This window comes from Lepisosteus platostomus, chromosome 7, assembly GCF_059453375.1.
Source record: "Lepisosteus platostomus isolate fLepPlt1 chromosome 7, fLepPlt1.hap1, whole genome shotgun sequence".
In the NCBI taxonomy this organism is placed as follows: Eukaryota; Metazoa; Chordata; class Actinopteri; order Semionotiformes; family Lepisosteidae; genus Lepisosteus; species Lepisosteus platostomus.
Genome location: NC_142617.1, coordinates 32,912,143 through 32,927,798, shown reverse-complemented (window position 1 = coordinate 32,927,798; position 15,656 = coordinate 32,912,143). Strand labels below are relative to the sequence as shown.

The window sequence follows — 15,656 nt, the reverse complement described above, 5'->3', positions numbered from 1 at the left end:
CGAAGCAGTTTGTCATTCCTCCCCCAGACCTGCTGTGTAGTGGGGCAGCGAGCAGAGAATGGGCACCACAGGCTGAAGCACCAGGGATCCTCTGGTATGCACAGCACTCTATATATTATTATACACATGTACATTAACATTTATTAACATTAAAAATAAGCCTAAGATATACAAGTTTATTTACATTTCCTCAGTTGAAACAGAAAGAAGAAGGATATATGCCCTAAAGAGAAGAATTGCACTCTGCAGAGCCATGGCACTGTTGAGATATTTACTGCTGTTATGCCACCAGAGGGCAGTAACATCGATGGACTCTGCATTATGTTCAAACAGCCTGTTTCCTGGCTGTTTCTTCTCAATGAATCATCCGCAGCACAGACGAAGGGAATTCCTTCTCTGGGGCTCTGTTAGCTGAGGCATCTAGTGCTACAGCTTGTAGTCGCAGACAGATGGTAAGTGCATCCTTTATTTGCAGTAGTATCTTTTCCTAATCTGTGCAGTTAAACGTTTTAGGGAACTAGAATTTCATTTATCATTTAACACCATCATTCAGGGTGAATTGAGCTCCAATAAGCACCAACTAAAAGTCATGTCAGGGTCCTTGGCAGGGTCAATATCTATGAATCCACACATATCTGCTGGCCACTCTGAAAGCAGGGTGTTCCCAGGAGTCCTGGCCAAATTTCCCATTGGTCTTTACCAATCATGGCCTCCTAATAATCCCCATCTTTGAACTGGCTTCATCACTCTGTTCTCCTCCCCACTGATAGCTGGTGTGTGGTGAGCATTCTGGTGCACTATGGCTGCCGTCAAATCATCCAGGTGGTGCTGCACACTGGTGGTGGTGGAGAGTCCCCATTACCTGTAAAGCGCTTTGAGTGGTTTAATACATAAAATAAATAATGAATCATGAATAAACTCCTTTATTCTGGAAACGTCTAAAAAGGAATCTACCTTGTGTCACGGAAGCCGGATCGGTCTCCTGTGGAGGGTGATGTTTTAGACCCTATGCGACATCCTGGGATTTATAATGACCACAGAGAGTCAGGACCTCAGTTTTACGTCTCATATGAAGGAGGGCGCCTTTTTAAATCATAGTGTCCCCGTCACCATACTGGGGCAGTAGGACCCACATAGACCACAGGGTGAGCGCCTCCTACTGGCCCTCACTAACACCTCTTCCAGCAGCAACCTTAGTTTTTCCCAGGAGGTGTCCCATCCAGGTACTGACCAGGCTCACACTTGCTTAGCTTCAGTGGGTTGTGAGTAGCAGGGTGATATGGCTGCTGGCTTTGTAATATCTAATACATACTGGAGCAAAATATAGTGAAAAACATTGTTTTAAATAAAGTCAGCGTCTGACCTCTGGACACTGTGGGGACAATCCTGCATTCTTATGTCTGAATGTATGCGTCAGGACCTCATGGTGCACAATATCATTTTCCCTCACTCACATCTATACAATTCCTGCTGTAGCCATGGGATGAACTCTGGACAATGAACTATGAGCTGCAATTCAAGCTCAGTGCATTATTCAGCTCTGGGCTCCGACCATTCTGACCAGTGAATTCATCCCCCTGATTCAGGCTGTCACTTTAATATGGCAGGGCTCTGCAGATTCACACTGAGGCACGTTACCAGGCAGCTGAGGGTTGTCAGGGAAGTAGTACTCCATGAACTGGAAGTGGATGGCCGATACAGTGTCTGGGAGATGGAGGGACCTCCGGTTACAAGTCATCAGGGATTGGGGCTTCTTGCTGTGGCGCCCCCCTGTGGATACCTAGGGAAGTGCAAAACGAGAGAAGTTCTTCCAGGGCTGGACTGTGTGAAAATTGTGCTGCCTTGGATATATGGTAGTGTTCATAAGCCTCAGTTCCAGCACTCATGAACACGGTTGGTGGTGTTTAAATTTCAATGCAACATGATAGCTGCAAGAGTTATAACATAAACAGCATTATTTGTGGAGACAATAGTGTCACACACAGAGGGTACCCCCAAAAGAAATGGTACAGTTCATTTTCCTGTGTTAACATGCCTGCCAGTTATTTTTTATTATTAATGATTTTTCATTTAATTTAAAAGGTATAAAAAAGTATAAATTATAGTATCTTAAAAAAAGGATAGCCTTCCCAGTTTTAAAATGCATGCATAACTATACAAGGGTCTTAAAAAGGTCCTAAAACAAGGCCAGTCTCCATTGTGTTTCTGCTCCATCTCCATTTCTTTTCTAAACAAATACTTCTACAGCTTCTGGTCTGTTATGTTGCCGCTGTGTTGAAGTGAGACTGTTGCAAGGATGATGTAAAAAAAAATTTCAGAATCAGAATTTGTAGAAGGGTGGCACAGTTGTTAGTATTGCTGCCTCACAGCACTGGGACAGCACAGCACTGGGTTCAATTCCAGGAGTGAATCTGCTCGGATTCCTGGGTGCTCCGGTTTCCTCCCACAGTCCAAAGGAGTTTTGTAGGTTAATTGGCTCCTGGATTTCCCTCCTACCATCTGGTAAACGGTACCGAAGCATTCGGTCAAGTCCAAGAGACTACGGAACAGCTTCTACCTCCAGGCAATAAGACTGCTAAATAGCCAACCTGTAGCTCCTTAGCAAATCACCTGTAATGGCTACATGGACACACAGTTTTCACTGTATTCGGCATACCGCACTACTTGTATATATTGCATACACCATGGACACATAGCAGCTCTATTCATATTGAGTTTTATTCAATTTCTATTACATCTAGTATTATGTAACCTTATTTTTATAACCTTAATTTTGTGATTCTTGTGATTTTTGTGAGCTCGCAGAAAAGACATTTCATTGGCAGCAACTACTGCTGCACGCTGTATTGTTGTGCATTTGATAAATAAACTTTGATGTGATTTGATTTGGATTTGGAAAGACTGGCCCTTGTGTGAGTGTGTCTGTGTCTGTGTGTGCCGTGCAACAGACTGGCGTCCTGTCCAGGGTGTATCTTGCCTTGAGTCTGTTGCTTGCCAGTACAGGCTTCAACTCCTCTGTATCCCTGTACTGGATAAAGTGGTTAGAAAATGGATGGATATTTTGTCAAATATTCCATGTCTCTCATTGATTGAGATTCGAGTTATAGATCTGATGCAAAGGAGAAAACAAGGAGGAGGATTGAAGTCAGCTACCCAAGACCTTTTTAAGTCACACACGCTAGCATCACATTTCTCATTTGAATTAGTTCCTGAACACAATTATTTGCTCCTGTACAGACTTGGCAAAGCTGGGGGCTTTTAGAAAGAAATTTACTGTGTTTCAACTATGGGAAAAACCCTGCCAAGAATATGCCTAAGCACTGCCCTGTGGGAATTTCTCAATGAGACACTTATTCTGGTTAAATGTCAGAAGATCAATCCTTCCACAAAGGGGCAGTTTTTGGCTAAAAATGGAATTTCAGAAGACGTCCAATAATAAAATACCCAAAACCACAATGTGCTCCCCCCCCCCAGCCCACAACCACCTCTGGTAATTTCCAGAGCAGCAGAGTGTGACTGAGATCACATGCTCGTCAAGTCGAGAAGTTGTTTTGAGATGACGTTGGGTTGGCCCTGCACCCCTGAGGACAAGCACTTACTTCCCTGTTTCCTCCAGTGGGCTTGAGCTACACAGCCCCCCACCCTCGTTGCTTGATAACGTTCGATCAGCAAAAGCTTTTCATGAGCACCACAAATGTGCAACTACTGACTTCCAAACTCCTGCGGGCACTGACCTGAACTCTGGACAACTGTCTGCATTGTTTAATACAGAACTGGCTATTTATAATTGCTTCTACACACCAATGTGGAAGAGGCAGTTCTTCTCCAATGGGCATGTTGCACACCCCTCAGATCAACAGGCCACACTGGCCTGTGCGCTGAATAGTGAGGCGCAGTGATGCCCGCTTCTTTCTACACTGGATGATCAGAACCGTACAAGACAGAGCTCAAAGTGGCAGACTTTCTCTCAGGGGTCCCCAGCAGAGATGGGGATCTCTAAGCCTCCACCCCTCCTCTCAGCCGTGCCCATGAGCTGGAACCAGCCCTCGCTAAGCTTCAGGGCACTCCCTGCAGTCAAAACCCAGACTTTCATTAAAACAAGCAAAGCCTGTGATCACCTTCTTTCACCATGACTCACCCGCAGAGCGATACTGACTAAACACAAGAGTCCGTAAAGCAAAACGGAACCTAGATTAAAAAACACTGGCAATTGATTGGAATTTGTAGAATTTTTATAGGGCATCGTTGTCCGGTTGCATAAGATTTTCACAATCAAGGCCCTATACTTCTTATAAAACCCCTTTGCCCCTGTATGCCAGTGGTGGATTAAATTTTGCTGGATAGACTTTTGCTCAAGGAGAAAGAATGTTAAAGATTTCGAACGTAGCCTGTTCCTTTGTCACTACAGGCAATGGTGCAGATTTCTAACTTTTGGAGGCTCTTTTTGATCTCTGTCTCTGTGTTTTCTGAATCAGTGTGCTCTGCACGTCTCCGACAATCACTGCTCACTTCGCTGGAAACGGACAGAACTGGGGCACTAACTCTGTGCGGCAGGCGGGCAGGCGGGCAGGCAGGCGGCAGTACCTGATGGATGTCCAGGTTGTCCACTCTGACCACCACACAGCTGGCACGCAGGCGCTTCCAGGGAAGCCTGTGGGGGGAAGGGGGCGTCGGGGAGGCCCGCGGACACTCAGGGGGGCTGGACGCTCCGTCAGCTTCAAAACAAAAGGGACCACTTTCAGCTTCCCGCTACCGGACAGTCCTCGCTTTCAGGAATACGACGCAAAACCAGCGGTCGGCGATGTTTTCCTCTAGCACTGATGTACACCTTCCACCTGCAACAGGCAGGAAACAGCTGGTCTCATGGGGCCCCTCACCTGGGTTCTGCAAGGAGGTGATTTTTGTAACTTCTTGATACAATGCAAGAATGTTGGAAAGAACAGTAAAAAATGTTGTACTGTACTTCTGAGCCTCTTGAAACCTGGCAAACCACTTTTTCATTTCCTTTTTAATAACATACAGATTGGCCATTGTTTCCTGTACCGGGCACTCTCCGCAGTTTGTAGTTGCGGGTGTTTCTGCGAGCTGATCTGCTGTAGACAGACAACTCGAGGACTGAACGTAATACATCAGGCTGCTCGGCTCCCACTTGCACCGAGAGCTCAACAACGAGACAGCCCGTGGCTCAGCAGACACCGCTAACCCCAGATTCTGGGATATTGGTCTCACGGCGGTTTAATGACATTGCCCACCTGGTAACGAAACCAGGGCCACAGGGGATGGGATGCTCCCGTTCGGCAAGAACTACTTAGTTTCCGTAAAAACGTTGACTGGGGCCAATACTTCCGATATGCCTCACCCCTCCTGTATACTCAGGGCACCACCACTCGGCCATGGCCTGCCCGGTCACTGGCTGGCAAGCCCACTGTCTGAACGGGGGTACCCCTCCGCTCTCTGCTTCAGATAAAAGTGTCCCCATTCAACCCAGTGTGCCAGCAGGACTCTGGCCACCCCCACAGGCCAGGATGGTGGCCTTGTGTACACAGCCATCCTGGACAAGACACCAGTCCGTCCTGCTCCTCCTCTGGAGGAGACGCCCACACTCTGTGTGATGTGAATAAGCCAGGAGGGAACAGGGTGTTATTTTTAAATCTAGACTCTGGCTGGGATGAGAGACCACTCCTCCTAACACAGTATAACACTGTCAGAACTCATTATTAAACTTCGAAGGGAAAATTCTGATTACAACAGATGAAAACAATACGGGTGTGAGCAGAAAAGGAAGAGACACGTGTGGAAGGCAGGAGACTGGGAGACGGCCTGCATGTTAAGGTGCAAAGTCGCCCAAAGTGGGGGACGCACCTGGCGCGCGCTTGGAGGGTGACTCCCTGCTAGCCATGGGGGAGCCTCCGAGTGACCCCGGGGGCCCCGCTCCCGCCTCTGCCTGCCTCTGGAACTCCTGCAGCAGCTTCCCCGCCCACTGCGCCCGGGTTTCCATGGCGCCGCAGTGTCGCTCCCAGTGACGGCACCCGTCGCCTGCCAGGACCGGAGACACAAGAGGAGATCAGATCACACAGATCAGTCCTCTGGGCCGCAGGCAGGAGCCGAGGTTCCTGTCTGTACCCTGACAGAGCTCTGATCCCCCCAAGTTAATTAATTAATGGAACCTGATATAAGTACAGGTTAAAGAGTACAGTACAAGCTCTCCAAACACTGATTAACAGGTAATTTAATAGATAAGCAATATATTTTCAATTTCTAATGCTCTGGGTCACTTTTCTTGTGATCATTAAGTCAGTTTGTTCAGTTAAGCAGTTTTACGGATCACTCCAAACAAAAATCACCCTCTTTCACAGCTCACCTGGCCGGTGGAAGGGGTAGTAGTCAAAGCCCAGCATTCGGAAGGTCAGCTGCATGGCTCCTGTGGAGCTCCAGGACCGAGGCTCCTCTGTGCGAAAAAACACAAGAACATAAGTTTACAAACCACAGGAGGCCATTCGGCCTATCTATCCTGTTTGGTAAGTGGTAGCCAATTAACCCCAGGATCTCACCCAGACTATCGGCTTCAACAACATGGCCTGGTAGCTTGTTCCCTACTCCCACCACTCTTTGGGTAAAGGGGGTCTGGAACAAACTAGTTGCCCATTTTGTCACATAGAGAGAGAAAAGAGAGCAACATATGTTAAATAATATGAACTTGTTTTATTCCCCTCCCAGATGCAAACACACGTTGGATACAAATTGTGTGTCCCATACAGTAGCTATGCACAGGCCCAGCCATCTTGAAGGCAAACCTTCCCAAAACAAAGGAACTGCCCCATTGTTCAGCAGTGTAAGTTTGAAACTCCTCTGCATCTAGCTATGCATGAAGCTCCCGTTTGTGCTCTGTCTTTTGTCTTTGGAATCTGATTGAACCACCTGTTTACAGGCCACCCTACCATAGATGGGACACAGCCCATAGGAAGAGGCCGAGTGATGTTTGTAGAGGGGGTCTCACCGGGGTCTTCCACCGAGCTGTCGTTGCAGATGTGCAGGTCCAGCCGAGAAATGAGCGTATGGTAGGAAGACTCCTTGACGTCATGGAGCTCGAAGTACTGGCTGAGGGTGCTGGGGGCTCCGCTGGGGGGCGGCGCGGGCTCTGCCCAGGGCAGGTGAGAGCCAGGGGAGGGCGGCGCAGTCTGCAGGGAGTCACACACACACACATGTCCGTAATGATCGGCCATGAACACCACATCTGTCGGCTAGTTTTTAAAAACGGTTTCCTATACAAGTCAGCGCGTCTCCTCTTAGCAATTATGTTTTCATTAACGGATAACTCTGCTGGCTGCAGGCATGCACACTGCTGGGGGAGGCAACACTGAAAATGCACCACTAGCACAATGTCCTCTGACAGCCCACTGCTGTCACAAAGGTTGAGGGCAGCAACACGTCATGATCTAAATTCTTTCTAAAGCAACTCCGCGGACAAAGAAAATGCATCAATTGGAACTATGTAGCCGTTTCAGTTTTACTTTTAGCGCTGTAAGTCGGCATTGCAGAAGTTGTATTGTCCATGACTGGCTGTGTCCTTACTGAGAACAAGCAGGGGAGAGCATTGCTTAGCAATGTATTTAAGTTTCTGTTTGTGCAGTTCTTACCAACTGTAAGCCTGAATTAAGAACAAGAATCTCATCCAGCCGGTTCTTGAATGAAGCCAAATTATTGGCTTCAGTAACATAGCTGAGAGTTGTGGTGAGAGTTGCTCCTGTGCTGTGCTGGGGCCCTGGGTTCAATTTCTGGGGTGCTGTCTGCGTGGAGTTTGCACGTTCACCCCTGGTTTGCGTGGGCTTCCTACGGGTGCTCCGGTTTCCTCCCACAGTCTAAAGACAAACTGGTAGGTTAACTGGTTTGAGGGGAAAAAATGGCCCTGGTGTGAATGTGTGTTTGTGATGGACTGGTGTCCTGTCCAGGGTGTATCCTGCCTTGTGCCTGTTGCTTGCTGGGATAGGCTCTGGCTCCCCTGCAGCCCTGAATTGGATAATGACGTTAGAAAATGGGCAGATGACTAGTATGGGAACTATATGAATCGTAAATCTTTTGGAAAGGGGGGCGGCCATGAGCCTTTTCGACAGCGGCCCGCCCAACCTGCAGGCCGTCGGAGGCCAGGTTCTTGCGCTGCTGCGCGGACTTCTCGATGGCCTCGCTGAGGGACTGGGCGTAGCGGATGAGGGCCTTCAGCTGCAAGTCCGTCAGCACCCACAGCAGGTCGTCCAGGATGAAGAGCAGCTTGGAAGCCAGCACGTTACAGTCCTTCACCTGCAAGAACACCGGAGAGGTTACAGACCAGAGAGGGGCTGTTCCTCCCCGTCCTCCATCCTGCTCGGAATCCATCCCAGCAAATCGGCTTTAATGCCACAGCTGGGTTGCCTGTGCCAGAGCCCCATAACCCTAGCAGCCCAGCAATGAGAGAGCATGTGGAGCTGAAGTGAGCCGGGCCTGTAGATAACAGGACCTCTGTACAGAACAGGACAGAGCAAGGCTGAGTTCAAACAAGAGGCCTTGACACTGACACAATGTGCTTGAAACACAACACCAAGCGCAAAACCAAGCCAACAGCAGCTGGGACCTCAGACTTGCTGATCACCCTGGGGACAGTGCGATTTCATGCAAAGAGGACTGACATTTCCCGAGACCATTTGAAAATGAATCAGATCCTTTTGGATATGCTCATTTTAGGCAGGGCTTTTTTTTGGGGGGGTTCTCCTGTCTCCCCTACCCGGCGCTTGAGCGCGATGCGGATCCTGCCCTGGTTGGTGATGAGGCGCAGGGGGGTGCTGCCCAGGTCCTGCTCGCCACCCTCGATGGCGTCCGCCTCGATTCGCAGGCTCTGCCAGTTGATCTCCTTAAACGTCAGCACCTGAGAGGGAGGCAGAGGGGAGGGGAGGGGAGGTGTGGGGGTGAAATTGTCGCGGGCATGCCTCCTGGCACGCCCACAGCAGCACCCCAACACCACGCAGGCAGAGTCTTTCGAATGGGCACAGCTTCCGCGCTTGAAGTTATGACTTGGCAAGCCTTCAAGCTGCCAGGCTTCACAGTGTAACCACCATATGGCTGGAAATGAACACTACAAACACAAACTAAAACAGTAGCACGCTTATCTTGTGATGGAGGGGAAAAAAAACTGAATTACACACTGTCAATGCAAGCCATGTTTCTTACAAATCACTAACCAAGACAGGCCACTGCATCAATTCCCTTGTTTACCCTACAACTAGACTAGAAGAGGAACTAATTAAGTGTACTTGGGGTCCTAGCCCTCTGAAGAAAACTTTACAATCGTGATAATTTCAAAACTGAAACCAACAAACTGATGTACAGGACTGATCAGCAGCTGCTGGAAATGTTTGGTTGAGGTCACTGCTGCTAAAGGAGGTTCCAGCAGTTACTACATCTAAAGGTTCACATACTTTTTCCAGCCTAGACAGTGGGTGTTTAAACATTGTGTTCAATATAGGCATGAAAAAGTACTCGTGTTTGTGTGGTATTTGTCTGATCAGATTGTGTTAATCTATTATCATGATTTACTGCAGATGAAGATCAGGTCATACAGATCATATAGGAGCAAATAATGCAGAAATACAGACGATTCCAAAGGGTTCACAAAGTTTTTCTCACCACTGTACCTGTATCGGGTCCCTTCATTGTCTTCTGTTCAGAACTGAAAAGGTTCAGCTCTTATAGCCCATTCCTTTCGACCCCAGAATGTAGGTTGTTTTTCTCTGGATGTTAACATTACATTCCTTTATTAAATTTAGTTTAAAAAAAAAAAAATTTGGTTCATTCTGACTTTGTTGCTCACCTTTGCTGTTGTGATGCTCTGTCCATACTGCCCTATGCTTCCTGCAGGACCCTGCAGGACCCCACAGTGACCCCACTCTCTACACAGGCCATCCTCTCAGCACTAAAGAGGCCTGGAGACAGCGAAGGCCAGTTGGCCAGTGGGTTCGTGTGACGTACCTCTCCTCTCTTGGGGTCGGTGATGCGGGTGTGGCGGAGGTCGCTGCGCTGCCACCTGGGGTTCAGGCTGTTGCCCTGCAGCTGCCAGAGCTCGAAGGAGGCGTGGAAGGCCTGGGCCCGCACCTTGATGGTGATGGAGTTGATGACCACGGACATACCCTCCACCACCTTCTCGGCGAAACCGTACTCACTGCAGCACAGCGACACAGGCCCGTTAGACACCGCGGCCCGAGCAGGGACCACCGACTGGGACACACTCGGTTCAGACAGGCGTCAGAACCCACACTTAACTTTCAGACAAGGAGCAGCTGTCCACTGTATAGGGAAAACCAGCAGGGCCTTGTCTATCTAGCTCGGCCCAAACGCCAGCACCGCCGACACATTTCCTGGGCTCTACTGGTGAAGGCAATGAGACCTCTCTAGATCAGAAAAGAACTGGCCTGTCTGATGTACAGATCTGTATTTGCCAGCACATATAAAATTACCATGCACTCTTCACATTTTTATATATTGCATATTGCATGATACTGCACTGCAGCACAAATATTTATTTCATGGTGTTCTAAATGTTCCTTAGACTTGCAAAAGTAAAAAGTAGGATATTTTAACGACTGGGATATAATGCACTGGAGCAACCAGTAAGACAAACCTAAAAGCTACAAAACTGATGACAGAATTAGCATGTGGAGGCTGTCGGGGGTGGGGATGGGGCATGCAGCTGACCTTTGCCCTGCTGTTATGGCGATGGGGGAGGGGCCGTTTGGGGGGCGTGGCTCCTCACATGTCCTCATTTCCACCTCCACCTTGTCCAGGAACTGGCAGGACAAGTCAAAAGCAACATGAAATTACATACTGGAATTACAACACCAGTCATTCAGCTTCTAAATATACAGTATCTTCCAAGATGCCTGAGATTTAGTTTTTGAAAATTAGAGGTGGGATTCAGACTTGCGTTCCTGTAAGCATGTGTGCTTACAAAACAGCAGTTTAGCTCATTGAGCTACCTCTACTAGATTTAACCACAGTGATAAGAAGCATACAAATTTATAGTATAGTGTAAAATTATGTTCTTGTGTAAAGGAACAAGTAAAGGTTTATTCCACGTTGAAAAGAGAAGAAAAGAAACACAATGTTTCGGCTGTGAAGCCTTCTTTGGGTGTGTTCTGGTGTTGTAAAACAAAATTAGAATTTAGAAAACCTGCAGGGAAAAAAAACATGTAAATGGCATCTGGCACAAAATGTGCTTCATAGTTGGCCTTGCACATTGGCCACACATTTACCACAGGAAATGTACATAAGGATAAGCCAGGTATCAGGATACAGGTTTTGCTTTGAAACAGACTCTCATGCTCTATCTGGTATGAGAGAAGCATGTTCTGAATACAAAGCACCTCCCTCAGCTCGTGTTAGTTCCCTAGTGACGGGCTACTGCAGAAACAAGAAGATGGCTGAACTAGGAAATATATCATCTACTACTGCCCCTGCCATAAACCAAAATAACCAACAAGAAAATACAGAAGTTAATACATACCAAACAGATCGGGCTGGTCTTCAGCTTTGTCCATTGTATCTGAGAACAGAGACAAAAACATCACAGCTCTGACACTGCCAGCTGTTCTGAGGCCTGCAGTCTGTACCACTTTGAGTTCAAACACATCATCTCTGTACTGCGGATCAGATAAACACCAGGCCTTGATAACCCACCAGAGCCAACCTGTGCTTTATATTTCAGTGAGCTAGCAAAAGTGAGAGCTAACATTTTGTGCTCCAAATCAAAATTTCTCCCCATTTTCTCAAAGTAACTCTCTTACAAGAGCACATTTAAAAAAGTACAAACGAAGCATGTTCAAGAAATTAAATTAAATGCTCCTATCGCAGTCTCACTCTCGCACACTACTGCTCCTATCGCAGTCTCACTCTCGCACAGAACTGCTCCTATCGCAGTCTCACTCTCGCACAGAACTGCTCCTATCGCAGTCTCACTCGCGCACAGAACTGCTCCTATCACGAGTCTCCCTGCCCGTTCTCTCTCTTTCCCCTTTCCCCTGTCCCCTCACCCTGATGGCCGCCTTGTTGCAGAAGACGCGGGTGACGGCGAGCCAGGTGGGCAGGTCCAGCATGTTCTGCAGGACTTCCTCGTCCAGCTCCAGGTTGGACAGCTGACCCTCGCCCTTCAGCGTGCTCAGGTTGATTTTGTCAGGCGAGAGGTTTTTGGTGAACCTGAGGCAGGGGAAAGAGAGACAGGTAGGTCAAACAATCACAGGACCCACCAGCATTGAATTGCGAAGGTCTTGCTAATGCTGCTTAGACTCTGTTCAGATTCATCATAATATTTTTCCTATTTAGAATGCTTCTTCACACTGCGTTTCCAAGTGCTACAAGATTTTACCCACGACTGAAAGGATTTTACCATGTTCTAATCGAGGTTTACTACAGCTAGGGGCAAAAAAATGGAAACACCAATAATAAGTCAATGACCCAAAACCTCGGGTCATATCAACACCAATGGTAAGGGCGTTGGGCCACCACTTTCAGCCAGTATAGCCTCTATATGCCACAGCATAGAGTCCGGCACCATTCCTCCACAAGAAAGTCAGTCACCTTGTGCCTGGATGATATAGAGGTGGAAAACTGACTCAGGTTTCATTTCAGAACCTCCTACAAGTGCTGGATTGGGTTTAGATCTGGGTTCAGGATAACATCAGTGTTGTGATCATCACTGGGTGACCATACGTGCTCTGTGGAAAGGGGCACAATGATCATGGGAGAAACCCATGGGAGAGTCATGGGGTGAAAATGGTGACTCGGCAGTATTGAGCAGCAATTAACATTGACCTTGCATTCTACAGGAATGAGTGCACCCGATTCATGCCAGGAAAATGTGCCCCACAGCATTATGGACCCACCAGTCATTAAGGTTGGTGCCACTCTTGCACTTGTCTGTTTGTCAAGAACAGGGAGAAGGATGATTCATGCGAGTTTTTCACTTCATCACTTTAACTAAGAGCAAGTGCTATAGAGATGAATGGTGACCTTATTTCCTGCAATAATAAAATCACAAATGTGCAATGAATTGCACATTATATAGTGTATTGCCAGAACTCATTCACAGAACCGCAGACGGGCAGGGGAAAATGTGTCTTTTCATTGTTTGAGTTGTGACATGGCATCTAGAAATTGCTCACTAGCACATCTGCTCATCTTGACCTGCCCCATGCCTGGACTGACACTGCCTTTAGAGCGGTTTTCCAACAAACACCGGATCACACGCCACTTTCACCAGATCGGGCCGTGACCGCAGAAAGATGTTGGAAGCAGGATCGTCACTTGCCAAGAAATCCGTGGTCGACGGTAATGACATTGCTAAGATGTTCTAAGAGATATAGACGCTTTTCATCACAAGGAAATCAGGGAATGGGACCTGATAAACCAAATACGTGCTGCAGTAGTCAAAACTGCAACAGCCCACAGCAAAACAACTCGGGTGGCAAAACTGATCCCTGCAGAAGTCTCATACCTGAATATTGCATTTTCATCTTCCAATTGGTTAAGACTCTGTAAACTACTGCTTCATGTAGGGAGTTATAAGAACATTTCTCTTCCAAGCACCCCAATCTCTTAAGGTCAGATCTGCTTTGTAGCCTTTCCTCAGCTGTCCCTTGTCTTACTTTCTCACAACTGCCAATTGTCACGATCGTAAACCCCTCCTCTTAAGGACGCTCCAGCCCTTCCTCGTTTACCTAATCTCCTACACCTGCCTCCTGATCCAGTCTCCCCTTTAAAAGCCAGACGCTCCTACCAATCTGGGCTCAGCTTTGGAAGATGGACGCCCAGAACCCTGCCTACCAGCGAGTCCAGGACTTCACAACGGCGTCCTGACCATCTGGGTCTGGGAGCACCTGGCCCCGTTACCCCTTTTTATTCCCCTGAACCTTTGCCGGATCCCGCTCCGGCTTTTAACTCTTGTCTGGTCTGTTAGGATGGATCACCCAGCTTTGGACATTGGCTTTCCCAGGATATTCTCACGGACTCCCTTTGGACTAGTTTGTCTTGTGTTGTCTCACTCCTCTCCGGATTCTGCTGTCTGCATAGGGTCCTGAAAAACGTGTCGTGACACCAATAATCCAGGAGGCCAAGCAGCTTCTCTAATTATTAACCTCCTTTCTTGGATCTTTCTTGATGAGGCCATTAAGCCAAAGCTTTTGCAGATAGAAGATTTGGAACAGTGAGAGGGCTCCATGTTTGGCACACCAGACTCCAGAACGTGTCCAGGTAATATGAGCACTACAGAGACTGATTCAAGGGTTTCGGCTAGGGGATGCTAGATTATGTTGTACAAATATCCCCCATTTGTGGGAGTTGCTATGGTAAGGACATCTCCCTTATTAGTCACTATTTTAAAAAGGGTAAAGTTTCCCATTAGTTTAACATTTATTTTAGGGAGTGATTTAGTCCTTTGTGAGGGCTTTATTTGATATATTTTATTTCAGTTGCAGGGTAGAGTTCCATATTTTTCTGTTTCTGTAGAAGACAGGGCTATGTCATATTTACCAGCTAAATATCTGCACATAATGGTGCAGATGTTGTGTATATTGGTACTGTTGGTATGTTGGTATATTACTGCAAATTAATATCTGTCTTGTAAAATTTGCTTCCTGGTTTATTATTTTGTTTCCCACTACATGAGAGAACTAAGGAAATAAGCATCTAGAAATTCTTCTGCAAGATATTCCCTGACCACAGTGGAAGTGGAATTGTTAATAAATGTCTTGCAAGGCAAGCTTTGGGCCCCAAAGCTGGTGTCGGGACCCAGTTTTCTTTTAAATAGGTTCAGCCTCCTGTCTTCAAATGTTCACAAGCCCTTGGGTGTAATATCATTTTTAAAAACAAAAGTAAGGACACAAGCAGACAAGAGGTAATTTCAACGTGATGCGAGTTAACTCCAGGAGATCGTAGGGCTCCTGTCGTACTGCATTTCGATGAAGAGGTAAACGGCAAAAATCGCAGTCCTTCCTGTCTAAACCTCCTAGGCCTGTGATTTTGAATTACAGCAAGAAGCAATCTTATCCAAAAGGTGGTGGATTCTTCCAGGATCAAACCAGCGATACCAAAACAGAGACACAGAAGCAGGAGCAGCATGATCTTCAGATTAGCAAGTAGGTGTCGCGAGAGGACAGCAAGGTGGAATTTCACAAATGCCCTGGAGAGTATGGGCGGAGTGTATAGTTAGGTCCATGATAACTTAAGAAAAATGGGAAACACTAAAACCATCCAAAAACAAACCTCTTGGACCCTCCTATGTTACAGCTGTTGCAGCTGTTCACAGTCCACATCACAGAGCTTCTGTAGACGCAGCAGTTTAGTCAGTTCAGCACCCCAGGTAGGAAGAAATATCCATAGCCCTATTTTTACATATTTACCCGAACACTGAAAAGATATTTGTTTTTACTGGATTCAAACTGCTACGCTTCAAATTAACAAGCAGGTGTCTGAGAAGACACAAAGCCGAGGAAAAAGAAGTCTGGTTTGTGTTACAGCTCTAGGACGGTTTTTTTTTAAGCTAATAGGCAAGCAGTCAAGTGAAACCTGTCACAGGGAGGAACGCTGCCAGCTCATTTATGGACTTAACTCAACAGATAAATTCTATTCACTGCAGGCAT

General features: G+C 47.2%; 1 protein-coding gene across 3 annotated transcripts in view; it reads right to left on the bottom strand.

Moving 5' to 3' along the window:
- Window positions 1-15,656, bottom strand: part of bltp3a (bridge-like lipid transfer protein family member 3A) — a 46,516-nt gene that overhangs the window by 14,680 nt on the left and 16,180 nt on the right. For all 3 annotated transcript variants that reach the window (XR_015940098.1, XM_088639883.1, XM_088639884.1), the window contains exons 2-12: window positions 12,054-12,216; window positions 11,528-11,566; window positions 10,720-10,811; window positions 9,997-10,186; window positions 8,756-8,896; window positions 8,125-8,295; window positions 6,998-7,178; window positions 6,362-6,448; window positions 5,863-6,036; window positions 4,585-4,715; window positions 1,639-1,780 (exon numbers count right to left, since the gene is read on the bottom strand). Coding sequence is in view for 2 of the 3 variants with exons in the window: in XM_088639883.1 (XP_088496009.1) it covers window positions 1,639-1,780; window positions 4,585-4,715; window positions 5,863-6,036; window positions 6,362-6,448; window positions 6,998-7,178; window positions 8,125-8,295; window positions 8,756-8,896; window positions 9,997-10,186; window positions 10,720-10,811; window positions 11,528-11,566; window positions 12,054-12,216 (1,511 nt within the window). In the remaining variant the exon portion in view is untranslated. The remainder of the gene's footprint in view (window positions 1-1,638; window positions 1,781-4,584; window positions 4,716-5,862; window positions 6,037-6,361; window positions 6,449-6,997; window positions 7,179-8,124; window positions 8,296-8,755; window positions 8,897-9,996; window positions 10,187-10,719; window positions 10,812-11,527; window positions 11,567-12,053; window positions 12,217-15,656) is intronic.